General features: G+C 43.4%; 3 protein-coding genes across 9 annotated transcripts in view; 2 read left to right on the top strand and 1 right to left on the bottom strand.

The window, feature by feature from the left end:
* ANXA11 (annexin A11) overlaps window positions 1–1572 on the top strand; it is a 53995-nt gene extending 52423 nt beyond the window's left edge. For all 3 annotated transcript variants that reach the window (XM_037903835.2, XM_043551297.1, XM_043551296.1), the window contains exon 15: window positions 809–1572. In XM_037903835.2, the coding sequence (XP_037759763.1) occupies window positions 809–868 (60 nt within the window). In that variant the 3' untranslated portion in view covers window positions 869–1572. The remainder of the gene's footprint in view (window positions 1–808) is intronic.
* Window positions 1573–2920: 1348 nt separating this feature from the next.
* Window positions 2921–26863, bottom strand: LOC102944993 (placenta-specific protein 9). Of its 4 annotated transcripts, none has more exons than XM_027829480.3 (4): window positions 26461–26863; window positions 6647–6747; window positions 4174–4291; window positions 2921–3114 (listed from the first exon to the last, which is right to left on the bottom strand). In XM_027829480.3, exons 1-4 carry the CDS (start codon window positions 26516–26518, stop codon window positions 3104–3106), a joined length of 288 nt encoding a protein of 95 aa, XP_027685281.1. In that variant the 5' UTR covers window positions 26519–26863; the 3' UTR covers window positions 2921–3103. The 4 variants fall into 4 exon arrangements, with proteins under 4 accessions (XP_027685281.1, XP_027685280.1, XP_043407236.1 ...); XM_027829479.3 differs by having other exon boundaries at window positions 4174–4294; window positions 26461–26854; XM_043551301.1 differs by lacking the exon at window positions 26461–26863 and adding an exon at window positions 22285–22448.
* Window positions 5347–27790, top strand: part of LOC119566860 (L-threonine dehydratase catabolic TdcB-like) — a 90634-nt gene continuing 68190 nt past the window's right edge. Inside the window, exons 1-2 of one of the 2 annotated variants that reach the window (XM_043551298.1) lie at window positions 5347–5747; window positions 19768–19879. The gene's annotated coding sequence lies outside the window, so the exon portion shown is untranslated. The remainder of the gene's footprint in view (window positions 5748–19767; window positions 19880–27790) is intronic. The other variant, XM_037905657.2, reaches the window with a different exon arrangement.

A 27790-nucleotide genomic window follows, 5' to 3' on the forward strand; every position in this document is an offset into this window, starting at 1 on the left:
TTGTCATGAGATATTTGTTAGCTGCAAGATGTCTCTTGTAACTTTTTTACTTCCCTCTCTTTCATCCTACCCAACACATACATACTTTCTTTGATTTCTCACTTGGTTTGGGCCTAAATGGAAGCTTTTTTGCTTTTTCTTTTAAACCATGCCACAGAATGCAATAGATGTGTTTTAGCAGTGAGAAATCATGCTGCTAGAGTCATTAATGTGAAGTCACCCATTTCAGCCATACTGGTGTCTGGTAGAACACTATAAGGGCTTTATTCTCATTGCATGTTCCCATAACACAGCTGGATAGAAGGTCAGAGGGAAAGAAAATACGGGCCCCATTTTCCAGTTTCCATCACATTTCCATAGCAGATTGTCATCTTTTTAAGGGGAGATGTTTTTATGCTGCTGCTGGAAAATTAGGTGAATTTGAATACCGAAGGACAAGTTGGTGTGTACTCCATGACAGAAAACATAACACAGTACTTATGAGTCCAGGACGGTCTTCTGAAGAAATATATTCTTGAAGGGTTTTTACTAGATAAATCCTAAGGATCCTTCTGTGGACTTTTACTGTGTTTGGGGTCAATTCTTTATTAGCCCTGGGATCTGGAATTCAAATGTGGAGTCTAGAATAATGAAGGCTCCTCTTTATTAAAGGCTACCCTCAGTCTATTTTTGGCCATTCTAAATGTTGGGATCCGTACAGTGCATCTTCTCTCACCTCCCTCACAAAAAACAGAAACAAGAAAGTGAAGAAGTGTTACAATTGGATGGCTTTCTTTCCCTAACTTTTTCCCTTTGGATTTGTTGCTAGGGTGATACTTCAGGAGACTACCGGAAAATCCTGCTCAAGTTGTGTGGTGGAAATGACTAAGTGGAGCTTGCTGCTTTTCTGTTATTGCGTTAAAATATCAATGTTGGGTTTGGTTTCTTTTTGTTTTCCAAAAAACCAAACAGGCGTGAATTGTTTTCCTAAACCTACTATGGATGTGTAAAACTAACTCTCCATATCTTCCCCTTTCCATCCAAAAATGTATAATAAACACAAGAAAATCTAGCTATTGTAGAAACTGCTCAGGATTTTTTTAAATCACTTTCTAGTTAATGAATAACAGATGATTATTTCTGCTTGAATCCTTAGCTACAATAATTTTGTTTCCTGGTTTTAAAAAAAAAAAAAATTAGTCTTGTTGTTGATTTAAAGGTGGGGAGGATTGGGGGTTTTGTTTTGGATGCTTTTTCTATGGACATTTTATGAGTCTCTCTCTTTTTTTTTTTTTTTTTTTCCACATGCAAATTTTCTTGTATTTGTTGCACACAGTGGTTTTGTGTGCATGAATGGAACCACCCTCACTTTTGTTTTGCATCTAATTATATTGTTTGTTAAAGAAGTTTTACTAAATACTTTTTTTAAGGAAGACCTGCTCTGCTCTTTATGCTTCACTGCAAATATCACAAGAATGTAGCATCAATATCAATTCAGCCTCTCCAGTTAATATTTTTGGATTGTGCCTTAAAAGCAATGAATAAATCTACGAGGACTGTAAAATTAAAGCCATGTATCTTTTAAACCACCCACAACAGCTTCCTTTTGTTTTTAATATCATCCTACATTTTTTGTGTTTTGACTCAGTGAAACCACGTTACTTGGGACTTAGATGGAAACATTCTGCTGGAACTGAGTAAGGATCATCCACAAACTGAACTGTTTTAGCCAATGGCAGTGCCTTGCTAATTGTGCATAGCTATTCTGTTTTTCTTTACTTATGCAATTTCTCGCACGCTGATTAGATGTGGGTGTTTGACTTGTTTAATCAATGCTCTGTTTTTTCTCAGTAGGCATGTACCAAATATGCAAATTTCTCTACTCTGACTCATCTCTTCTATGATTGGCTCCTGTAACTCTCTGAATTGTCAGACCTTTTGCCACAACATGAATGCCTCTTCATCTTGTCACTCCCAAAGAAGGAAAATGCCTAAATTTTCAAGAGAGTAGGAGGTGAGGGAAAGGGAAAGATTTAGAGAAAATGCAAAGCCCTGTTCTCTGATCTTGTTCCTTCCACTTTTATCTACTAAAACTCAGCCAGGCGCCTGATCCTAGGATAAATTACTTTGTTTACACTGGGAGAAGCCTAAGCCTTCCAAATTCAGGTTTGAAACAACATGTAAGCAAATACCTATTGGTGGTGTTCTGGGGAGAGGAGCCTGGCTAGGGATGGGACGGGAGGCAAATGACTTCAAACTTTTTTTTTTTAAAAAAAAACCTGCTTTGTCTACTGTGGTTTTACAGCTCAATTAGTCTTAAACTTTGCCTAGTAAAACCTTCCTCAGAATAGTCTGGGGAATAAATTTACCTTCACCTAGTAAGCTCCTTGGCCTTCAGCCTTTAGAGTTTTAGTTGCTGCGAATGCTTCCATCTTTGGCCTTGGAATCAGTTCACCACAAAAAGGCCAAGGCAAGCAGTGTGAGGCTGTTATAATAATGTGACTGCACTTCCAGTTTGTTACCTCCTACTGTATCCAACATTCTAGCTTCAGATATGGATATGCCACTCGCATTTCAGGCAAAGGTAGGGATGTACTTGTATACCAATTCAGAACACCCCTAGTTCTGTCAGACCAGACTAGGAGCGTGTTAAGAAAATTCTGAACGGAAATCATAATTGAATACATGTCTCCACCAGTACACACTGGTGACAAGAGCTGAATTCTAAGGTAGAAAGGAGTAACAGCCACTTCCTGGACTTTGAGATTGTGGTAGTTGAGTTTGTCAGGTGTGATCTGGCCCAGGTAATAAGGAGAAAGGATCAGGCTGAAATTTTCAAAACTGCTGATGTCAAGGGATCTTTGAAAATCTCACCTTCCAAATGCACGTTTCGTCAACTGTGGGGTCTGGACTGCTTGTAAGATAAAGCTTTACAACTATGTCTGAAAAGCAATTCTTTTTATTAAAAAGCACAAACACAAAGTAATTGACTTCTCAGTGTTCTTCATCCCTCTTCAATCTCTAGAAATCCTACAAGGCTTATTAAAGCAACAAAGTGCAACTGTCTGAGACAATCATACTGTGGAATATTATTAAATTCTGTTCTCTTCCATTGTCCTGGTGCTCAGCTGGCATCTGTGGGGAGAAGATTTGATATTATTTTTGGTGATATGAAGGCGAAATAGATACTTCACATGTGTGAGTTTTTTGACACTTTAAAGAACAAATAAGAGATTGGCTCTGCTAAGTATGAGAGAGGCTCTACTGATTCATTGAGTCACAGAGGGGAGACCCCTGCAGTCTCTCTGCAATTCTTGATAATTGAACAATTTCTTCCCTCTCCCCCACACCTCCCTAGTATATACTGTACCTTGTAAAATATAAATAACACTGTCTTCTTTCCTAATTCTACAAATCAGGTTACATCTGACTTCCATTTTATAGTCCCTCAAACGTTTTCATTTTTGGAAAAACATGTAGCTAAGGTAGGGGAGAGCATTCAGTACTGATCAGTAACTGTGGTTAAAGGAGAGGCAGCATGGTCTAACGAATAGACACTGGACTGGGATGCAGGAGCCCTTGGTCCTAAACCCAGCTCTTGATGCTGACTTGGAGACAGGTTTCTCGGGGGGCTGAGGCACTGGAATGAACTTCCACACAAACCAAGGTCCATCTTGAACCTTGGGCTCCGTGTGCCCGTGCAAGGCACACTTCTGCAACCTGCCTTCTCAAAACACCCAGCCGTGTGCACATTAAATAACCAAAAACCTCACCAAAACAAAATTGTATATTCCAAGCACAGGTTTTTTTTCCTTTGAAGAGTGAATGGGAGAGAGAACAAACTACATGTGACAGATATTAGTCACTTCACTTAATGCATGACTGGCAGGTACTCAGCTACTAAGGTGATGAGTTCTATACAAAATCGTGTATTGCAGTGTCACCTTGTAGAAGTCACTTCACCTCTCTGGGCCTGTTGGTTTGCAGATGCTCTTCATGCATGCATGCATGTATTTGGTGTTCAAGCTCTGCATTTCAAAAGTAAACTCAGGCTACCAAAAATGTAATCTTTCCAGTGATTTTCAAAAGACTATATGTGGGGCTACAACTGGTGGGGGGGAAATGGACACTTTGGTGTAGCACAACAAAAACTATGGCTGACCTTCCTACATACTATCCCTAAGAGATACTGACCATCAAAAATGTCCATGAGGGGGATTCCAGGAGCGATTGGGGCAGTCCATGGTGTTTCACTGATGTCCTTCAGTAACGTCTTCACTTCTGACTCAAGATACTCGACTGTTTTTTCTACCTGCTAATAAAAACAGAGGCAGGGAAGTCAGGATAGGATGGAGGGGAAAGACTACCAAGCTTGCTGGTAAAATAGCTAACTGAGGGTCAGGACATGAGCTACAACTGTGTTTAAGTCCTGTAGTCATCTAATCAGTTGAACTGCCTGTTGGTTTAATAACTTTTGTGTCATACTGACCTCTGGTGGCCATGAGAGATTAAACCTTCACACTTCATTAAATTTTTGTTTTTTACATGTAGCAGCTCAATAAACTGAGTTGTGTGTAATGTTGGCTTTTGGAGGACGGGTTAGAAAGGATGTGTTTGTTTGAGCCAGCAAAGCACCCAGGAAAACCCAACCAATGGAGAAGCTGGGTCAGAGGTGCTGGGGGGAGGGACTGCCTGTTAAAAACTGAGAAAAGGCAGATTAGGAGCCAGTGCATGTGCTCATTCAAAACACTTGGTGCTGAACATAAAGCTTGTATTGCAGGTGCTTCCTACACTATGGCAAGACACTAAAGGGCCTGACTTGACTAGAAATCCATTCACTGCCTTTATTTGGGTTTTAAGCATCTGCAGTAGCCCAGCCTCCTCCTTCAGCCATGAAGTCTGCAAGGAACTTGTGTTAATGTTCTCTCACAACTAATAATGATCTGATGTGACAGCTCTGGCTGGGCACTAGGAGCAATTAATTATCAGTGCTGTGAGCTACAATATGAACCCAGTCATAAGTTTGACGCCTCAGCCAGCAGCACTGATGTGGACACACACACCCTTTTGCCATAGGCTTTTCTCCAGTCTAGCACCTGGAAATAGGTAATGGCCTTGTTAACCTTCCAGCCGTACTGCACAAGCAATCTTCTTCACTGCAGACTTTTTGGGAAGAATGGGGGTGGGGGTTGAGAGTGGAAACTCTCTGGGTTTGAAGTTAAATTCGAAGGGTAGGGTGGACTAGTCCTGTCCTGGGACAATCCAATATTCAAAGAAATTCTGTTTGCAGCCTATATTTTGAAGCACGAAGAAGCTGGGATTGGCATGTTGAAGATAGATTTTTATTAACAGTTTTATAAAGGGTGAATGAGGGAACTCTTAGTAAATAGTTAATCAGGGGTTGAACCTAATAAGTTAATATGATCTTTAACCATGGATACAACAGGTGTGACCTGCCCTTTACAGGCCAGGAGGCCTGGGGCCAGCCCTTTTCTATTAGCAATGCCCTCCCATGCCACACCTGTGCAGGCTGTAGGATTTTTAAGAAGGGATGAAGCCAGCAGAGGTGGGCCTATTAGAAAGCGCTATAGGGGTGTGGCTAGTTCCTGTAGTGAGCCCTGGAACAAAGGAACTAGCCATAGATGGTCATATGCCCCTCAGAAGAAGGTGTTTCAGATAAGCCATTGACCAGGCCAGGTTCCAGGAAGGCAGCCCTGGGGACCAGTGTCCCTGTAGAGGACCACGGAGCTGAGGGAGAGGAAGAAGTGGTGAGTGACTTCTTCTGTTCCAGGGGAGATGTAGGCTCTCTGTGAGGGAAAATCCTGTGTAGCAGCGCTCTAGTAAGGAGGGAGAGAGACTTGATTTAAATCAGCTGAAGCCCAGGTGGGATGGAAGCCCATTTTGGTTTCTGTTGTGCTTGGATTCCCAGGAGGGAATAGCCCAGGGAATCAGCGCTCTAGTGAAGGCTGAGAAGAACAGGGTTGAGCCTGGGAGGGATAGAAGAATTGTGTAAATTTATGTAATGTAGGACTATTGGTGAAGGTGGTGGTGATCCACTTGAAGGGCCAAGCCATGTGAATCCCTAGAAGAGATGTACAAACCTGGGGTAGGAATGCTGCAGCGCCACCCCGTGCTATGAGAGGGTTCTCTGGAAGTAGTTCCCAAGTTTCAATGACTTATCTGAAACACCTTCTTCTGAGGGGCATATGACCATCTAGGACCCATACTGCTCCAGTCTGTAACATGTTTGTAGTACTTAATGAAGAATTAAGTGCTATAAATGTACCCTTGATATAACACATGATGACCAAACCAACTAAACAACTGCATGGAAAGAGGTGCCCCTTCTCTTTTCTCTCAGGTCCAGCCTAATCTCTATGGAAGCTCTGGTCCAGCTACCTACAGATATACTATGGGTGAAATCCTGGCTCCTCTGAAGTCAGTGGCAAAATTCCTATTGACTTCAGTGGCACCAAGATTTTATCTCCTGCCTTTAAGCATTTAGTTCTGCTGCAGATAGGGCAAGAACATTTGCCCTATCTGGAAGGCCTGGCTAAACTGAATCTGGGAAGGAAAAGTGCCTGAAAATGTGGCCTCTTGCCCCACCTTTTTGGTCAGCCTATTCGGACAAAGCTCTGGTTTGGGGCCAGGTGGCAGCAGTTCTTACCTCTTCGATCACATCTAAGCGCCTATGGATTGTGTTGTGTTCATTGCACCAGTCGCTCCTTCCTGAACTTCCAGGTAGTATGCTGACAGGATCTGCGGCAGCTGTGGAAACCATTACAGTCATGTGACAGGGCTTTGCTACTGCTAACAGTTGACCTTTCATCAGGCAGCCCAGCTTGGAGTTCTAACGACTGAAGGGCTCTTGGGATGTTAAAGAGAATGCAATGAAACACCAACATAAGATTTTGAACCTGTGGTCTAATAACTAAGCCCCCTAAACCAGTCCCTAGGGTGTTATGTTGTGGTACACACACTGGGGTTGTTGGGATCAAGCTGTACGCTTTTTGAGACCATTGATTTTCTTCCTTGACATGTAGCCCTTGTTATATGCATATTCGGTGCTTTCCATAACATTGCTGTATCTCTACTAATGTATATCCTGATGGTCAAAGAGGTGCAGCTGTCCTTCCACATGACTCTGTACTAGCCTTTCTCTAAAGGAAAGTGGTGTACCCTGGCCTGGAAGGGCACGCCTGTCTGCTTACGCTGCTTGAAGGGATACGGCTATCTGTTTGGTGATGCCTGTTGCCATTGAACAAGTGTCTGTTGCTCAAGTTTCACAGCAGGGAGGAGAAATAATCAAGACGTGTACAAATGATGTTTTGTTGACAAATGGTGTGTCTGTGGGGCTGTTTACAATGCGGTTAATCTTTGTTTATCTGCTTAGTAGTGCTGTTGATTGTTTGTTTGCATTGCTCTTCCTCCTGATTTACTCAGAGACTTGATTGAGGGCACTAATGAGCTCCTTTCACTTCATATTAGTGCACTTTTCATTTTCTTGTCTGTAGCCTCTGAGAGGACCATGGGTATGGGTTCGGAGTCTGCCAGCATTCATTCATTAATGTAGCCGTCTCATGATGAATTCACTTTAATAATTCTTTCATGTCTGTTATGCACTGCTGCATTAGGATTTTACACAAAGGCTTACAAAACCCTATCAGTTCTTAACAAAATTCATAACTAACGGTACCTGCAAAGACACAAGCATTTCAGCTGGGAATGCTGAATGTGAAAGGATAGGATGCAGGACAGTCCTGTGGAAAAGGGTGTGAGCTAGGAGACCAGTGTTGTATTGCCGGCTCTGCCACTGATCTGCTGTGAGCAAATTAATACACCCCACACATCTTGTCTATTTCGACTTTGAAGGTCTTTGGGATGGGATTGTCTCTGTGTTTGTACAGGACCCAGAGCAATGTGCGTCTCCTTTCCTTTGGTCTCACTTCTGTTGTTGGGTTCAGTGTGTGGGTGCTGGATGGCATTTGTAGACAGTGGTATGCGGGATGTCAGAGTAAATGATCTAGGCATCCTTTCTGGCCTTAAACAAATAATAATGAGTTAATTTTAAGAACCTCCTATTAAAAAGATAACTGACAAACACTAAAGAAATAGATCATGCCCTTTTTAATAGCAGAATGTGTTAGTGTTACAAGATGCTTCTTCACTAACGCTCATGGAACTCATTGGGAGTTTTTTCTATCAATATCTATAAGTGCTGAGCCAACTCCCATATCTGGTGGCTACTACTGGCACCAGCCCACAGGGCTGAGGGAAAGGTAGAGGGTGGCCAAAATGTAGAAGAAGAATATCTGCATTGCTCAACTGAAGCCATGGTGGGGGTGAGGGGGCCTAGCTTCCAGAAATAGAAGACCTGGGATCTCGCCGGAAGACCATTGGCCTATGAGCAAATGCAAGTCCTGAAGACTTGCTGACTAAGGTCCTTCTTTAGGGACCCTTTGTCCCCCATCACACGGAGAGGAAGTTATGGGTTATAGCAGGGTAGTCTATTATTTTGTCAAGGTCCAGATTTCTTGGTCAAGCCATAGTCAAGGTCCAGTCTCCTGAGAAGAAAATCAGTAAATAAAAAGATTTTTGTGATCCATTCAAAAGAGTCTGGTGGTCTGGATTTGGCCCGGGTTCCACTTATTGACTACCTCTGGATTACATGGTAAGATTCCTGTAAACCGGCCCTGGACCCACTTAAATGTGTCATATGAAAGAGCCCGGGCAGAGCTCTCTTCTTCACTGTTAAATTAGTAAAGTTACAGCTTGCTGCTTAAATCATCCCTATGTTGGTCTTCATTTTCCTGCATGTCCTGATCAATGTGCATCATAGCTTCTGTTTAAGTTCTCTCCTAAGACACGTGCAGACTCCATTCCCCACAACATCTAAAATCACCCCTTGTCTCTCCCCACACAATATCATTTACCTTCTCTTTGGAAGAGGCTTTCCTAAAACCATGTTTGTACAATCATCAGAAGAAAAGCTTGCCAAAGTTCACTCAACTATAGGAAAGTTACTCGGAGCAAGAGATTTTATTATTTACATGTCTGCTAAGCCTACAGGCCCACCCTGTAGAGCAGGGGTGGGCAAACTTTTTGGCCCGAGGGCCACATCAGGGTGTGAAACGGTATGGAGGGCTGGCTAGGGAAAGCTCTGCCCCCCAAACAGCCTGGCCTCTGCCTCCTATCCGCCCCCTCCCACTTCCTGCCCCCTGCTCCTTGTCCCCTAAGTGCCCCTCCGGGGACCCCCTGCCCCAAACCGCCCTGTCCCCTGACTACCGCCCAGAGTGGCAGGAGCTCGCAGCCCCGATGCCCATGTGGCGGTGTGGCTGCAGGGGAGGGGGGACAGAGGGGGAGGAGGGGGGGCCAGGGGCTAGCCTCCCCTGCCAGGAGCTCAGGGGCCAGGCAGGATGGTCCCGGGGGCTGGATGTGGCCCGCAGGCTGTAGTTTGCCCACCTCTGCTGTAGAGCTTGCAACACAAAAAGACAGGACTGGTAAAGGCTGGGAGGGGAAAGAGAGGAACTTGTGAGGTGAAATGACTCCTCCAAGGTCACAGGAAGAATTGGGATGGTAACCATTGGGCTCCTGACTCCTCCTCTAGTGCCCTATCTACTAGTCCATTCTGCCTGTCTTCTTGCTCCACAATATAGAGTATTGCTTATTGAGAGAGGGCAATTTGAGGATTGCATTTCAAATACACACTTCTTCCAGCTCAGAGCTAGTCAAAACGTCAGTGATCTCACTCACCATCTAGCTTTGACCTAGTTTACATTGTCCAAGTTAACGTTAAATAAATTAGTCTCAGAAGTGATGCTTTGCTTACCACCTTTTCCATCCCCACCTCCCACCACCCCCTGCTCTACTACAAACTGTGGGGAGGGGAAATGGGTACAAAATATATATTAGCTGATGAATATTCTATTGAATTTCTTAAGTACAGTTATAAAGTGGCTAAGAGCCACAATTGTTGCACTAAAAGTTGTCCCTTGAACAGAATCTTAGAAATGTAGGGCTAGAAGCGACCTCAAGAGGTCAGCAAGTCCAGCCCCCTGTGCTGTGGCAGGACCAAATAAACCTAGACCATCCCTGCAAGGTGTTTGTTCAACCTGTCTTTTAAAATCCTTCAGTGATGGGGATTCCATAACTTCCCTGGGAACCCTATTCCAGACTTTAATTACCTTCACCGTTTGAAAGTTTTTCATAATATCTAACCTAAATCTCCCTTGCGGCAGATTAAATCCATTACTTCTCTGGGTCCAGTGAAAGTAGGACAAAAACAATTGATTGTCTGTTCTCTTTATACATACCACCCTTAACGTGTTTGAAGACTTATCAGCTTCCCCCCCTCCCACCCCAGTCATCTTTTCTCAAGACTAAACATACCCAGGTTTTTAACCTTTCCGCATAGGTCATAAATCTTTTATCATTTTATTGCTCTCCTCTGGACTCTCCTTAATTTGCCCACATGTTTCCTGAAGTGTGGTGCCCAGAATTGGACACATTACTCCAGCTGAGGCCTCATCAGTGTGGAGTAGAGTGGGACAATTACCTCCCACATCTTCCATATGACACCCCTGTTAACCCACTGCCAAATGATGATTGGATTTTTTTTTTTTTTTGCAGCTGCATCACATTCTTGACTCATTCCACTTGAGATCCTCTATAACCCCCAGATCCTCTTCGGTACTACTACTGCCTAAAAGTTATTCTCTATTTCTGCAGTGGTGCATTTGATTTTTTTTCCCTTCTTCCTAAGTGAAGTACTTTGCACTTGTCTTTACTGAGTTTCATCTTGTTGGTTTCAGACCAATTCTCCAATCTGTCAAGATCATTTTGAATTCTAATCCCGTCCTCACAAGTGCTTGCAACCTTTCCAAGCTCAGTGTAATATGCAGATTTTATAAGCATACCCACCACTTTGTCCAAGTCATTAATGAAAATATTGAATAATACCACACTCAGGCCTGAACCCAGGCAAGACTCCACTAGATCCTCTCTCCCAGGTCGACAGTGAATCATTGATAACTATGCTGTGAATAGAGTCTTTCAACTAGCTGTGCACCCATCTTATAGGAATTTCATCTCGACCCCATTTCCCTTGTTTGCTTATAAAAATGTTATGTGGGCCTGTGTCAAAAAGCCTTACTAGAATCCAGATATATCACATTTACTGTGTCCCTCTTCCCTCCCCCCACCCCCCACCCCACTTTATTCACTAGGCTGGAGTGTCACAGATAAAAGAAGACATTTTCTGAAGCTAGATTATTTTTTTTCTAATCTACAATGTGATTTGATCTTTATTTTAAAATGGGTTAGTCAGTGCTTAAATAAATACCATTTCCAGTCTTCTCTTTGAAGGTAGATTTTGATTTGTTTCAGTGAATTCACCAATAGGTGGCGCTGCTGGGACTGAATCCTACTAAAGTAATATGCCAATTTAACTCTCAGCAAGGACTGCTGGAATTTGGCTTGTACATAGCTACTCACTATTCTGCAAATGGATACAGAACACTACAGTCATCAATATTTTGTTGCTACTATTGATCTGGAAACATTTTTATGCTATCTTAACTACAAGTAAAAAGGAAGTCTGGCTATAAGAATTGACTGCATAGATCAGTTATGAAACAGTAATTTGTCATGATGGTTATGCAAGACTATCATAATGGGGTAAGCTCCATTCTACTGAGAGAGGCTAATAAAATCTCTCTCCCGCTCCAATATTTACAGATTTAAGCCTGATCTGATTCAGCAGCATGCTGAGTTGCAGCCTTTCCTGTCTAGAAGACCTAGGTCAAGGAGAATTGCATGCGTACCTTGCCTGCTGCTATTCTTTTCAGAAGTTACATGTATGATTCTCAGATATGCAGTGTTCTCATTAGCAAAGTTGATTTATTAACAGAGCGTAGCGGCAGGTCAGATGTGAAGGAAACAGTTTCTAATTCAGCTTGTTAAGAACTTCCCCAGGTTTAACCACAATGGGTAAATGCTGTAAAAGTAAAATGTGTGGTATTCATGAAAATGGAAAGGAATGTTGACATCTATAACCTCTGATGCATACTGAATGCTCTTGTTCTGAGCTTAGTACAGCAAATACAGGAAGGTAACCCCATGTAAAAATCCCACAATGGAATATTATTCTCTTTAGTGTTGAGTGCTGCGATAATCTAATGGTAGGTGGCTGGATCAGGAGGATATGGGAAGGTTTGAGTAGGGACCCAGCATCCATTGTGTACATTTGTTAAAGTACCCTTTGGTCAGCTTTAAGTGCCAGATTCATTTAAGTTTGCTCGCTTTATGGAAACAGAATGCAAGGAAGTTAGTGTTTAGCCAATGCTGCCTCCTCTCATTATGATCCTTATAACGTTCATGTAGGTTATAGAAAACACAGGGCTCTATTGGCATGAATGGACACTGCTGGACACTTGTGCTGCTGGACACTGACTGTGATATTGGGGTTCTCTCTGCTTCTCCAACAGTCTGCAGTGCCTGGAACACCAGATTTCCTTACATCTTGGCCCCGACTTAGGCCTTGCCTACGCTACAGGGAAAAGTTGATCTAAGATACGCAATTTGAGCGACGTGAATAGTGTAACTCAAGTCGACATAGCTTAGATCTACTTACGGTGGGGTCCACACTATGCTATGTCAACGGGAGACGCTCTCCCATTGACTCCCCTTACTCATTTTGATCCGGTGGAGTACAGGAGTCAATGGGAGAGCGATCCGTGATCGCTTTAGCGGGTCTTCACTAGACTCACTAAATCAACCACTGATGCATCAACTGCCACACGTTGATCCCCAAGTAAGTGTAGATAAGCTCCTGGCAGCCATGGAGAATACTGCTGACTACGATGTGGCAAAATGGGAGTTAGAAGCAGGGATGGTACAATTAGGCCTTCTTCAAAGAACCAGCTTTTGTCTTTACTTTGCCTTGTCTATCCGGGTGCCTGTGAGATTCTGTTCTATAGGCGGCACCTCAACATGACGCTGCTTGGCCTGAGTGCTGCTCTCAGCAGGTGAGACTGGGGGCGGGGGCCAGGACGAGTCAGCAGTCCTCCCAAGTAGGGCAGGTACGTTTCACTGGGAGATCAAGTAAGAGGACAGTCAAAGAGCGTAATACAAAGAGTGCCTCAAGATAGCTGGGTAAGAATTAAATCTAAAGGTGGTTCTGAAACTCCGACTCCTCTGGTGTGGTTTTTATGGAGTTTTTTCAGGAATAAGCTGTGGGTGGGGGAGAGTGCAACTATAACAAGCTAAGACGAGCTAGGCCAAGAATAAGTCAGCTACAAATCATACCCGTGTAGACAAAGCACACCTGAACAGTTCAGGTGTTCCCATGCACATGCTCCACTATTCTAGAAAAGTCATGTGAGAAAACTCTGATTAGAAGTGCAGTAGAATCTACACACCCACTCTGAGTAAAATCTTGATCGGCAGTTTATAATAAAGAACTCTTGAAGGCCACCTGCTTTTGTACTACGCTATGTAGATTTTATACGCTATGACATAGATGACTACATTTTCAAAAATAACACGTGATTTTTTTTATTTTGGGGGGGGGGGTGCTCAATTTGATAGCTTAATTTGATAGGCCTGGTTTTCAGAGGGTGGGAAAGTGTTTCAGATTAGGCACTCAATCACTAGTCAATCTTGGAAATTTAGGCGTGTGTATGATTGACATCTGGCTGTCAGGCTATTCTCCAAGGGACAAAACTTTGATGTAACGATCTTGTCTTCCAAGCAGTTGTATTTACTTAGCAGACTAGATCCCTCAGATGTTTTGCAATAATGTTTCAATCTGGAGGAAAAATCAGTCGTAGTGGGCCAAATTCCTCTCCAAACTCCAAGTCCAAGACCCCTGGGCTACAGTCTACTTTTTGCAAGTGAAATGCTAAGCAGACTCTTAAAACCCAAACTACTCACTCTGAAGGTTGACATCTTAATATTCTAACGGTTTTTAAAACTCTATGCTAAATAGGCTATTAATTAAGAAAGAGGGCTTATTCTTCAGAAAAATTAGCCTTTTTGCAGTAACAGGGTAACTACGTTCGTGTGTTATCAAGAGTTACTTACAATTTCTATGACCATTGTATATGCAGTTGGAAACTTTAAAAGGCTGCTACATGCACTATGCTGTCCTTTCCCCCTTTCCCTTTCTCTTGATTAAAATCTCTGTATTGAATTGTCTATGCCAATGAGTTGAATAACTTTAAATTCCTTGTGTGGTATAGCCCATAACTAATAGAGGGACCAGGAAATTGATAAATCTCTTAATCAACTGCTAACAAAAATCTTTCATGGAAATGTAGGAAAGAAATGGAGTACTTTGGGATGGACTCTGATCTAGTCGGTCTTTTCCATCCCTAGAGGACAGGACTTCGCCTTTTTATAGGGGATGGTTACAGTAATTAACTGTTAATTCATTTGAGTGATGTAGACAGAGCTCCAGGTGGTGGCCAATGTGAAGCACCAGGTTTGTGTGGTGTGGTTGCTGAAACACCAGCAGCCCCATGTGCCTTGTCCACTGTTACTATAGCTGGGGGAGAACTGAACTGGTGTAAATGACTGCACTCGGTGACAGAGAGAATCAGGCCCATAACTTTCAGTAATGGGTTGAATGTTTGCCATGTTGTACCAGTAAATGATGATGTGTACATTTGATATTGGGTTACACAGCGATTTTAGACATAACGTGGCTCACCAGCTGAAACTTTTTGCTTGATGACATGTAGGGAAGCTCTCACAGCTGTAGACCTCCATATGGGCCAGTCTAATCCCAGTTGTAACCGTAATTTCTTGTAATTGCTTTCAAAAGCTGGCTGTGATATAGCAAACTAAACAACAACAACAAAATCTACTTGCACCTCTCTGTGGGTATGTCTTCACTGCAGAGTTAACTCGTTATCTACACTCAAGCTATTCCTTTGGAGTTAACCTTGCTCTGGAGAGAACAGCCACACTGTGAAATAACATTCGAGCTGCTCACTCACCCATGTGTGGCACTAAGGCTTCTGGGGGCATGTCCCATGGTTCTTTGCACTGCAGGAAATTGAGCCGCTCTATGAATTCTTTTCCAGCGAACTGTGGGAGACGTTGTTTGTCCTTTCTGGGCAGATGGAGGGAATTGTGGGAAGGGATTAGAGGCCTACCGCCACTCAAGTGGCGATAGCTTGTGTCCATGCTGCAGAGTGGTCATGTTAGCACTGACGAATTGTGCTAATCTGAGCTTTAGTCTTTACCACCGACACTTCAGCCATCTTGAGTTAAAAGCACCACCACACATGGGTTTTTGTGCGAGTTAAGGACAACACTCGAGTTATATCATGAGTTGACACTGCAGTGAGGACAAACCCTGTGTTACTCCCAAGATCATTGTTTCTTTAGGATGTCATGTTATTGGTTCAAATCACAAGTAAAAGATCTTCCTAGTCTAGTCCTGAGAACATCTGTCCTTATTCTAACGCAAGCACAAACTGCAGCACACAGAGGCCTATGACCGTGTTATAGGTCAAGACTGATTTGTGTGCAGAAGACTAGTGGGAAGGGAAGTTTGCACAACAGCTGCCCACACCCAGGTATAGATTTAGCCAAGCTTGTTAACAGCACACTTCAATCAACATCTAATCCTTTAATAATCCGATGTACGAATGTATGTCAAAGCAGAATTTTCTCTGGTTTATCTTAAAATATAGCAGTCAGTTGCACTGTTGGACTGTAGCCAAGGGTGGAGTGGAGCTGTCCAAGTAAGAAAAATTCCACTGGGGATGAAGCGATTAAGATTAGTAATGTCATTGACTCCAGTAAAAATATATGACATACAGAGCCCACTCTGATCCATGTAGTGATTATCTTCCAAACATGCCTTCCCTTAAATGTGTGCCTATTTGCATACATGCTCTCTGTGTGAGGTTCAATTCCAAATTCACAGAGGGCACTTATTGCTCCCCTGCCAGAAAGTGGAAAGCTTTAGATAATTTTATTTACTTGACAAAAACCCCGAACTTCATTATAATTTGATTTAATATTAAGGATAAGCAAACTCAGCCTTAAAGTAGCTACATGGTAAAGACCTTTCTGATAGTAATTGGCTCTTCAGTCTAAAAGAAGGGATAATAAGGTCCAATGGTTGGAAGCTGAAGCTAGACCAATTCAGACTAGAAATAAGTTTGTTTACACAGAGACAGTAAATAACGATTGGAACAACTTACCTAGGGATGTGGTGGATTCTCCATTACTTGTAGTCTTTACATGAAAACTGGATATCTTTCTAAAAATATATGCTTTCGCTCAACAGAAGTTATGGGCTTGCTGCAGAAATTACTAGGTGGGGTTCTGTGGCCTGTAAAGGTCAGGCTAAATAGTCAATAATGGTCTATTCTGACCTTCAAATGGATGAATCCGCAACACTCGCAATGCTCCATTTCAACACCACTGTGGCTTTGAAATGTTACCGGGTTTGTGATCTGCTCAAGAAAGTGTGTGTGGGGAAGAGGGGGGAAAAGTGAGAGTTAAAAATCAAATTAAAGAGCAGACTACAAGCTAAATGACAGACAAGTGAGACTAAAACAGGAACCAGATAACAAGTGTGAGAACTTGAAAATATCCAAAAGGTGGAGGGGAAGAGGGAATAATATAACGGGGGAGAGGAAGGGTGTAACTGATGCAGATAACAGCACGTGTGTGTGTGGGAGGGGGACGGGTACAATTGAATGGAAGGATCCTTCTCGTCCTGATACATAGCAGAAGCGTCCCTTAATGACTATCTCCCTTGGGGTTGTGGGGAGGTTAGAATGGGTTTAGGAAAAGTTCATGGTGAACCAAAACAACAGTTTGAGAGGCTTCTAGAAGCCCTGACCTCCCAAGGGCTTTGCCCTTCTCTGCTTAAATGATTCCATATCTAAATACAGTGTTGTGCTCCACTTTAAAAAAATGTATCTCACTTTAAACTCGAGCTTGTTAGCTTAGCAAATTATACACTTTACAAATGGGGACTGATGTGGTTAGCTAACTGGAAGTTTAGTGAAAAATAGGCCCACTGCAAGCTTCAGATAGTTGATCCTGCTCTGCCCTAAACCCCTGTTCGCCGTGCTTAATTTGGTAGACTATATATTGTGATTTTGTGATGTGGATTACTGCTCATTAGGGTCTTACCTATTGGCATCACTCACCTTCCATGAATCCCAAGTCTCCATTACGCTCACATCTCCAGAGCTAGAGGTACTGGATGAACTCGTATCACTAACTGGGTCTGCTGCTATCCGCACACCCCCAACCTCCAGTTAAGATACAATGTTCAGCTATTGTATTTTAGGAATTTATATTGATGAGGCTCAGTGCAGTAATAAGTTACATGCAAAGATTGTTTTGAACTTATGGTATATATTGTGCATAGGCTGCGTGCTCCATTCCAGAGGTAGCTGCAAGGATTTGCATATTTGTGCACAAATGTAACTTGATTCTCCTCCAATTCACAATGCAGAACATTGCTGCAAATTCTATAAAGAGCAAGTGACCCCAATTTACAGATAAAGGTATGCAGTGCAGACTGGAGAGGAAGAATTTGCCCATTAATTGTAAAAAGTTTTAAGGTAATTTCTAAGACTTCAATCTCCAGGGCTATTCATGCAGTACTTGCTATAAATGCTAAATGCCTTTCCTTGAAAAAGAGAAGTACCAAGAAAAGGAATTCCCATGCATTGTGTATCCAGATGAGTTAATAAGACAGGTAAAGTCAACATAAGAAATAGGCACACTACAAAACCAGTTCTTAGTTTTCCTTTTTGGCATCGTTTCTGCCATTGTGTGCACATGCTGTTTGACATTGTTTGGTGCCGCTACGTATTTTGTTTGGAGGCAAAATCAGAAGCAGCAGGGTCCAAGGATACTTTTTGCTCTCTGCACCCGTCCAGGAGATTGAAACCATTTAATCTGGACGCAGATTTTGCTGTTGTGATCCATGCCTTTGTCACCCCATGATGGAATTACTGCCATGCACTCTACCTGGGGCATCTACTTGCTTCTGTCTGAAGATTTATACTGATATAGAATGCAGAGGCCCATGCTTCAGTGATAGTATGTGTCACCAGTTCTCCATGATCTGCACTAGTTGTTTGCTTGTTTCTGGGTTCAATGTAAACTGTTGGCTTTGGTCTATAAAGCCCTAAATGTCTTAGGGGCTTGCCTACTTAGTGGGGTAATGCACTCTACAGAGGTGTGGTTTCTCAAGTGCACTAATGGTTTGCACACTAACTGGTCCATGCAAACCCTGCTGGTGTGCTTTAATATGGTGCTGTTTGAAATGCTTCTACATTAAAGTGCAGTGGGGAACCTTTAGGGCTTACTAGCACGCTCTACCCAGACCAATGAATGTGCAACACATTAGTGTGCTTTAGAAATCACCCTCCCCCACCTACCATATAGAGTGCATTAACCAACTGTGTAGACAAGCCCTAGGATATTGGTACTTGAGAGACTAGCTTTTTCCTTGTTCTGTACAACAACAGTGATTTAAAAGAGGGGGCAGGCGGTACAACATTCTCTGTGACAGGTCCTCTGCCCTGGATTCTGGAACACGCGTCCCTTGGGTCCAAAATAACCCAAGACTATTGACCTCCAGGCCATGCTGCCAATCTGCTTGTGCAAATGGCTGCAGAGGTGGGCTTTTGCGGGAAAGCAGATTTATAGAAAGGGGAGGGGAGTTTGATGTTCCCTCAAATGGCTGAACTTTGTTTGTTTTTTTTAACGTATGGTATAGGTGCCTATATCCTCGGAGAGGTGCCCCTTCACTTTTTATTTTTTTTATAAATATAATTTGTTTGTTTTAGAGATTGAGGCACTGTGTTCTGTAGACTGCAGCTGGTACTTGTCCAAGACAGTTGTCGGTGGATAGCAGCATATGTACGACTTCATCTGGAAGGAGAACAAGATGCATGCAGTGGCACTCGTACGACTATACATTAGAGTTTTTAGAAGACCAATCAGATGTTTGAGGCACTCAGTCATTGGAGTGATCAGTGCTGCTACAAAACATTAAGCTGGGGTGGGTGTCTGATGTCTTATTCCCTGGTTGGATGGTGAGAGAGGAAGACTCTCATTTTTGGTTGGACATTTTGAATCTTTGGAAGAAGTGTGAGTAACAATCTGATTTGCCCATGCCAGCACTTCCTCGGAAAGGAACCATGTTGCGCCACCCAGCAGAAATAGGATAAAACTACCTGTCTCCTTCAGCACATTGCTTCCCGAAAGCCAAAGACAACTTGAAGGGAGAAGACTGTGGTCCAGGGCTGGCCACCTTGGAGCCCTCCTGGTGACATCAAGTGCTTATCTTGGAGAGGCACTGTAGCAGGGTGCTGGTGCAAAAGCACCTAGTTAGCCCCTGCCCAGTCAGCTCCAATAAGGGGAAACAGATTGGGGCTGATGGAAAACACCTGGTGCCGGCCTGAGGATTGGCAACAGCTGCTGGCCTGACAAGCCAAGGGCTATAAAGGCTGGGAGGGAGCCAGAAGCTAGGGGGGCAGCCAGGGAGAAGTCAGTCAGGGAGGGAACTGGAGGCCTCCTAGCTGAAGGCTGACTCTGCCTGTAAAAGAGGTTGAATCATCCTGTAAAGCTTGTAAATAGATAGATGCTGGTGGTAGGATAACTGTCGGTAAATAAAGACACGGATGTTGCGCAACCCTGAAGCCTCTCTGAGCCTTATTGGGGGCAGCAAGCGGGCCCCAGGAAGAGGGGTGGGTCGTGGACCCTGTTACAGGCACGTTTAACTGTCTTTCTATTTTTCAGCAATATGGGTTGCCCACTAGCACACTGGGAAAAGACTGTACTTGTGTCCATCCTTCACTCCACCTGATACAATAATGTAGCTGAAAACTGGTGACTGAGCAAAAATCTAATGGTAAGTAATATACAGACTTTTTCTGGAGTGATGACCCAAATCAGTTAATTGATCAGTTCCTGAAACAGAGTACCTAATTAGTAAGGAAATGTATACGCTCCTGTGTATGTTCTAAAGATTGTCAGAGTTACAGGGTGTGTCTTGTTTTGTAACCAGTTCCATTCGAGATTGCTGTAAAGTAGCTTTAAAACTAAGGTACTGTTAACTAGGATTATAGAACAGTATACATGTCTACCGTAGTCAATGGTTTCACACAGCCTTTCAAGTCCTATGTATATGTAGATATAAAATGAGTCCAAAGGTGCAAGCTTTTTTAACTGCACTCAGTCTGTAGGAGTGTTAATCAGATCGTAGGACTAATATCATTAATTAGGAAATAGGTAATGAGGGTTGACTCCCATAGATCCATTGGGAGGGAAACTTTGGTGAACTGGCATGTGAGTAACTGACCGAATTGTTTTGTGATGTAGCTTTGATTTGTTTTTCCTCTGTTGTGTTAGCAACACCAGAGCTGATAACCAATTGACACAAGTGAAGCCCTGTTCTGAGCAACAATTAGTCATAAAATCTAAAAAAAGTCACCAATATAGTGACTGAATATGAGTTATTTTTCTATTGTGGTTACGTGCTTTGATCTGAAAACCTGAATGGTTAGATCAACCAATTTTCTTGTTTCTTAGCCAAATCATAGTCCAATACCATTTTTGACTTCTTATATCCTATATTATTATTTATTTATTATTAGTTGCTGCTGTTAAGGATGTATAATAAAACTAAATTGATCTCTTGAATCCTGTTCTTTAGTTAAGCAATTGAATTTAAAAGAACCCCAAGAAAGAAGGTACACCTACTCCATTAGGCAGTTGCTTAACTAGGTTGGTTTTATACCATATCTTTCTTACAGTAGATAAGGAGACAGAAATTGTCTCTTGGCCTAAGGAGACATATCTCTTAATCTGTATCTAGTACAGGTGTGGGCAAACTACGGCCCACGGGCCGCATCTGGCCCGCAAACTGTTTTAAGCTGTGTCAGGGGCCGCACCACGAGGCTCATGCCGGGGCACTGGGTCGGGGGCCGTACCACGCGGCTCCTGGAAGCTGCGGCATGGCCCCGCTCCAGCTCCTACTCACTCCAATGGGAGCTGCAGGGGCCATGCCTGCAGATGGGGCAGCGTGCAGAGCCGCCTGGCCGTGCCTCTGCGTAGGAGTCAGAGAAGGGACATGTCACTGCTTCCGGGAGCTGCTTGAGGTAAGCGCCACTCAGAGCCAGCACCCCCTGAACCTCTCCCGACGCCCTATCCCGGCTCTGATCCCTCTCCCGCTCTCCAAACCCCTCAATCTCAGCCTGGAGCACCCTCCTGCACCCCAAACCTCTTATCCCCACCCCCAGCCGGAACCTGCACCCCTTCCCGCACCCGTGCCCCAGCCCTGATCCTCCTCCCACCCTCCAAACCCCTTGGTCCCAGCCCAGAGCACCCTCCTACACCCCAAACTCCTCATCCCCAGCCCCACCCTAGTGCCCTCTCACACACACCCCGCACCCAACCCCAATTTTGTGAGCATCCATGGCCCGCCATACAATTTCTATTCCCCGATGTAGCCCTTGGGCCAAAAAGTTTGCCCATTTCTGATCTAGTAGATAGAAGAGTGAAAGCTGTTGTAGCTTCTCATGCCAGGAGTCTCTGGGGCTAGCTTGTCAGCTCCATACTGAATGTAGTTTGTATGGGCTGTTTGTGAAAGTAGGTAGTTTGTTTCGGAAATAGGACAGTACAGTGGGAGTAAGTTATGTCTTTGCAGCCTTGTCTGGAGATTTCCTTTGTTTTATTTTTTTCCAGACTGTACTTAGCTACTCCTGAGAGCTTGCTGTAGATGGGAGACAGATTACATTTTCCTATCATTCTATGTGGTGTAAATATGGTATATTTAAGGCTCTACTTGAATTGCAGGATGATTGTCAAAAATTTGTGGCTGAGTTGTAGACAAGCCATGGAAAATTGTGGAAAAGTAATACTATACCTTATTTGCAGTAATAAAGTCCACTGTTCCTTTTCTGCGATTTTCTGCTGCCTGGGGCTCCCGCTGTCGGCCCCGTGCAGAACGGGGCTCCTGCTGTCAAAAATGCGGTGGAAGCCTAATATTGCACAATGTGCAATATTGCTAGTTAAGTAGGGCCTTGTATATATTCAATATCCAAGATTCCAGCATTTTAAACCCAGTGCTTCCTTCAGCCAGAGCAGATCAATTACAGTTGTTTAAAAATACAGCTGAACAGCATAGGGCTTATAAATGCCAGGTGACCCTGGCTTTCTTGGGAGTTAAGATTGTTACATGTGGTGTTTATAAGCTCCATTTAATACTTGACTAGTTTACGAATTTAGTAATAAACTAAACGAAACTCCACTTAATGGAATGTAAAGTCTGGAACATGGACTTTTGAAGGGTTTATTAAATCTGGTAAAGAGCCTAATCCTACTTGGACCCCTTCTTCAGACCTCTGATTCTTCATACAACACACAATCAACCTGTGGAATTCTTTGATAGGCAACGTTGTGAAGGCCAAGACTATAACAAGGTTCAAAAAAGAACTAGATAAGTTCATGGAGGTTAGGTCCATCAATGGCTATTAGCCAGGATGGGCAGGGATGCTCTGAAGTGGCCTACCCTCTGTTTGCCAGAAGCTGGGAATGGGTGATGGGGGATGGATTGCTTGAAGATAATCTGTTCTGTTCATTCCCTCTGAAGCACCTGGCGTTGGCCACTGTTGGAAAACAGGATACTGGGCTAGCTGGAACATTGGTCTGACCCAGTCTGGCTGTTCTTAAGTTCTTATGATCTTATTCTGCTCAGAGCCCTCCCGTATCCAGACACACACACACCCCTCTATTGTGCCAACCTTCCTTTTCCCTCCCCCATCAGAGCTCCCAGATAACAATGCCTGTGTAACCTAAGTGCTTAATAGGAAGATATCTCTTAAAGAGATCTATGGGGGTAGGAATGAGTTGTCTGGTTCGTTGTTTTTTTTTGTTTTTTTTTAACAGGCCATGATTCTCTTTATTCTTCTGCAAAGGATAAAATTCCATTCAGAGTTAGAGGTTGAACAGTTAGAGAAAAGCTTTATACAGTACAAATAGTTCAAGCAATCTTTCCTAGAAATATGATTGCTTAATACTGTGTGTAGTCTACAGGACCTCTATTGTATGAAAAGATACAGCTTCCAAGTCTATATTGACCATTTGACTCCATCCTGGAAGTATTCAACGAGGTTACATATGCAGCCTTAGAACTTCATAAAAGGCACTTGGAGGGGTTTTTGTGTTGCATGTTCGTTGTTGCTAGGCAGATGCACAATTAGCTCTCCACTTCCAGAAGTTTCTGGAATTGGGTGTGGTAGTTTTGGGTATGCTCAATAAGTTCCCTGTAGCTAGACTCAGACTCCATGAGGGCAAGCAGTCAGGGCAACTGCTTTACAAAAGGCCATGTGCCCTGTGTGGGCTGGGAAAAGCTGAACCTAGGAGCAGAAAGCAGGCTGTTTTCCCCCAACTCTGAAGGGTTTTGCCACAGGTTTCTTTTATCTACATACTTAGTGAGCGGTTGGTTAATTAGTTAGCTGATTAGCTAACTGAGTGACTTCAGCAGAGCAAGAGTCTGCATGGATTTCCGTTGGAAGTTTCTACAAGCAAGAGGAAAGAAGACATTGTTGCAGTGCTTTAGACCCAGCAGACTGTATAGATGTTGGTGATAAAAGACTAACTCAGACTTGGGTGCGCTCAACCTTTGCTTTTGGGAACTCGGAGTTACTTCTCACTGCATTTCTGTGGAGACTGACCTATTTAGATTTAATTTTTGTCTAACTGTGAAGATAATGTATGTGGATTATAAAGTACCCATGTTATGTTGTAAAACTTAAGTTATTATTTATGTTGCTTTATCATTATAAGATTATGTAAAGTTGCTACTTAATTAAATTAAATTAATTATTAAATTAATTTGATTATTAAATTAATTATTCTTTTTGGATTTGATTGTGTAGACCCTATGCATTCATTGCTGAAAATCCTCAGTGACTGAATTCTGGGTCTCCATGTGCTTTGCTCTGGGAGTTGGGGTTTTTTAGGCAGTAGGAGAAGGACAGTGAAGTAAACTCTAGCCCACCCAAAGGTTACCCCTGCATATGTTATCTGTGTATCAGCGCTTTTGGACTTGCATATGGAGATTAAATGTCCGTGACTGGGGGATGTGAACTAACTCACAACTGATTTATGACATGAGGGATAGAGGACAAAAATCTATCTTACAGTGGAAACGCTCTTAAAATCTTAACAATGGATTTGCTTCTCCTGCTGAGTAATGTATTCAGTGGAGTGTAGACTCCTGGATGCAAAGCACATCACTGTGCAATTGTAAGATGCATGCAGCCAGACTTGGCAGGAATAGACTGATCTGAAGCCGTTTTTCCTCTCTCAAATACTCAGGCATGCTGATCATCCAGGCATAGGCGCCGACTCCGTGGGTGCTCTGGGGCTGGAGCACCCATGGGGAAAAAATTAGCGGATTCTCTGTACCCACTGGCAGCCAAGCTCCCCCCGCCCCTTGCCTCCTTCTCCGCTGCCTGAACGCGCCGTGTCCCCACTCCTCCCTCTCCCTCCCAGCACTTCCCGCCCCCGCACCGCGTGACAGCTGTTTGGCGGCACTTAGGACTTTCTGGGAGGGAGGGGGAGGAGCAGAGATGTGGCACGCTCCAGGGGGGAGGTGGTGGAGAAGGGGCAGGGCAGGGGCAGGGAGTTTGGGGAAGGGGTGCAATGGGGATGGGGTGAGGGCGGTGCAGAGGTGGGAAGAGGCAGGGCAGGGGTGGGGCCAGGGGCGGTGGGGGGAGGGGATGTCGAGTACCCACTGGGCAGAGGGGAAGTCGGGACCTATGCATCCAGGTCTGGTTGCTGATCTAAGGGTTGTTCAGAACAGCCCACTGAGTACCTTTATAGAGCTGCCCAGATAGGGGTATCACGCTGGAGTACTTGAGTGAGCCCGCTGTTCTGAGGGGGCAGCCATTGCAGTGCACTGGGCGGCCTAGCACACCCCAGCAGCAGCAGAACCCCATCGAATAGCCCAGCACACCATAGTGAAGCACAGCGTAGGGAGTATGTGCATGTTAACCTAGGAGACTCCATGCCACCACTAGTCTTCATCAAGCTACTTCTCAGTAGAACAGAGATAATTTTTCAGAGACCCGTGACTTTGGTGGAAAATGCCAATTTGTGGAAATGTATTAGTTCAGACAAGACTTTCTCAGGTTGGGAGGGGAGAGAGAGGACCCAGAATACCCATAACCTGATGGCTAGGGTACTCACTTCAGATGTGTAAGGCCCAGGTTCAGGCCCCTGCTCCCAATCGATACCTTGGTCTATTGGCTATTCTGGGGTGGTCTTGCTCATGTTTGTTTGGATCAGAATGAAAATAAATTTCAACATTTCAGAGTCTTTCATGAAACACAAATGCTGTTTTGCAGCCAGTCCTACTTGAAAGTCACAAAATGCAGGAAAGGGTAATGAGCTCGTATAAAGTGAAGGAAACCCATCTAGGCTGAAAGCTGGCATAATCCCTGAAAGATGTAGGCTTGTACAATAACAGTGAAGGTTGGCCTAGGTTTGGGAGGGGAAAGGTACCACTAGTTTTTCAGGAACTGTTTTGGTTGTAAAGAAAACCTGCTAACTTGTCATAAAATCCAAAAAGTTAAGTGCTGTTAAGCAGTAATAGGAGAGGAAAAATGATTGGCTCTAGCTATTAGAAAACACATAAAACAAACATTCAGCAATGCAAGGTTTGTGGTTACATGGGGACTATAACTCCTTGAACCAGCCAAATGGAAATTTTGATTGAGAATAGATTTTCAGTGCTCACTATAAAAGCAGCTGCAATTTTGTTAGAGGGTAGCCCAGGGCTAGATGTACTAGTAATAAAAATTAAACATAGATACCAGTGTGCTGTCTATGTGCTTATTCTAGGCTCATCATCACCATGGTATCCACATGCTTAGAGCTATGTGCTTAGACAGCTCAGGAACAAGTAAAAGTCAATAACTGCAAAAGCACCAGAAAGAGAATTTGTTATTACTAATGGAAAATTCAAAGTAGATTTCTTTCTGATCTCCTGGGACATTGATCTCCCATTGCTGATGTGGAGTTAGTTCAAGATGGTTTTGTATGTACATTATTTTTAAGACTGCCACAGCTATCATTATAAACATGCAGGGCATTAGAAGCAGCATGAGGATGTGGTTCTAAACTTCTGCAATAGCTCAGTGATATGTTTCATGAGTGATGAAACTTCTCCTATTGTGTAACATTTCTAACTAGAGCTGTAATGCTCACATGCATTTTAATAGCACAAAATATGAGCCTCTCCTATATAAAAAATACTTATGTAGTGCTTTACAAACACTACCTACGTCATTTTCACGTAAAATCCTTGTTGACTTGCTTTCAGCACCTATACAAAGAAATTATCTACTTTTTTCCCCATGCAACCCTTCACCCAATAAGTTAATTATCCTACAGTTTGTTCCTTGTAAGCTTGGAATCACTTACCTGAAAAATCTTGCTCCTGAAGCACTAAAATAAAAGCCAGAGCCCAAATGAACAGCATGGTTTCGAAGCCTCCAAGTTCTGTCTGGGGATGTTGCCTAGTCCGGGAGGAGAAGAGCAATGCAGAGTCCCTCCTCCGTTTACATAGCCTCCCAGTCCAGGCTTTTGTGCTGAGGTTTAGCCAGAGCGCTGGGAGGAAATACTCCAAAGCTGAGCCAAGATTTTTAAGCTGAGCTCTTTCCTTCCTCTTTTTAAAAACACCCCTCAAACGCCACAAAGGGTCCAGTTAACCAGGCAAGCTGGCTGCAGTCCAAGCCTCCAAAACTTTTAATTCTTGTATTTATTTATATTGAGCATGAATGGAATGTGTTGAAGAGCTTCGAACCCAGACCATAGGCAAATGGGGCAAGAAAAAGAGGGGACTGCTCTGCCTAGGATCCTGAGACAGAAGTGGGCGTGTGCATGTTTATTCCTCCTTTAGGAGTCTGTCTAGGGTGGGAATAGTGAGGGTGAACGATTAAGAACATAATGGCTTTCAGCATATGGTCTAACAGGTTTTGGGTTTTTAAATCCACAAATCTCCCTGGCAGTACAAATTCTTTCTTTTTAAAGATATTGGCTAGTGGCTAAGTCTCTCTTTTAGACAGCTGAAAATTCTACTGGATTAAATAGTATTGGATCACAGGTGGTGGTAATATCTAGCTCTTGTGTAGGGTTTTTTATCCATAGATCTGAAAGAACTTTACAAAGGTTATGATTACCCCATTTTACAGACAGAGAAACTGTGGCACAGAGGGGCAATGACTTGCCCCAAATCACCTGGTAGGCTGGTGGCAGAATCAGGAATAGATCCCGGACCAGTGCTCTTGCCAACACTGCCTTTACTAGTCATTGTTCTTTCTGCCTAATGTCTTTAAAAGTACTGCTGTGTACCTAATCTTGGGCTCACTGCACTGAATTTTCAGTTTTGGAGCCATCTTAAATCTTAACCCAAATCATGATATTTGTCTTTGATACTGTCATGCATGAAAATTTCAGTGCCAAGGAAGGCTTGTCTTGAAGACTTGGTTATCTTTTATCAGGATCACAACTAACTGTTACCAAACATATATTTTTGTCTAATGGGGCTAGCCTATATCGGTTGGGCCAGTGATTAGTGTATGGGACTATGGTTTGGGTTCAGCTGGGCTGTAATCCGGACTCTGCCACAGAATTCCTGTGGAACTTTTGAGCACATCGCTTTAAACCGTCTGTCTCTCAGATTCCAGCTGCAAAGTGGAAACAAGATACTTACTTTACCTCACAGGACTGTGACGCTTTCTTAATGTTTGTA

Source organism: Chelonia mydas, chromosome 7 (genome assembly GCF_015237465.2).
Source record: "Chelonia mydas isolate rCheMyd1 chromosome 7, rCheMyd1.pri.v2, whole genome shotgun sequence".
Taxonomy (NCBI): domain Eukaryota; kingdom Metazoa; phylum Chordata; order Testudines; family Cheloniidae; genus Chelonia; species Chelonia mydas.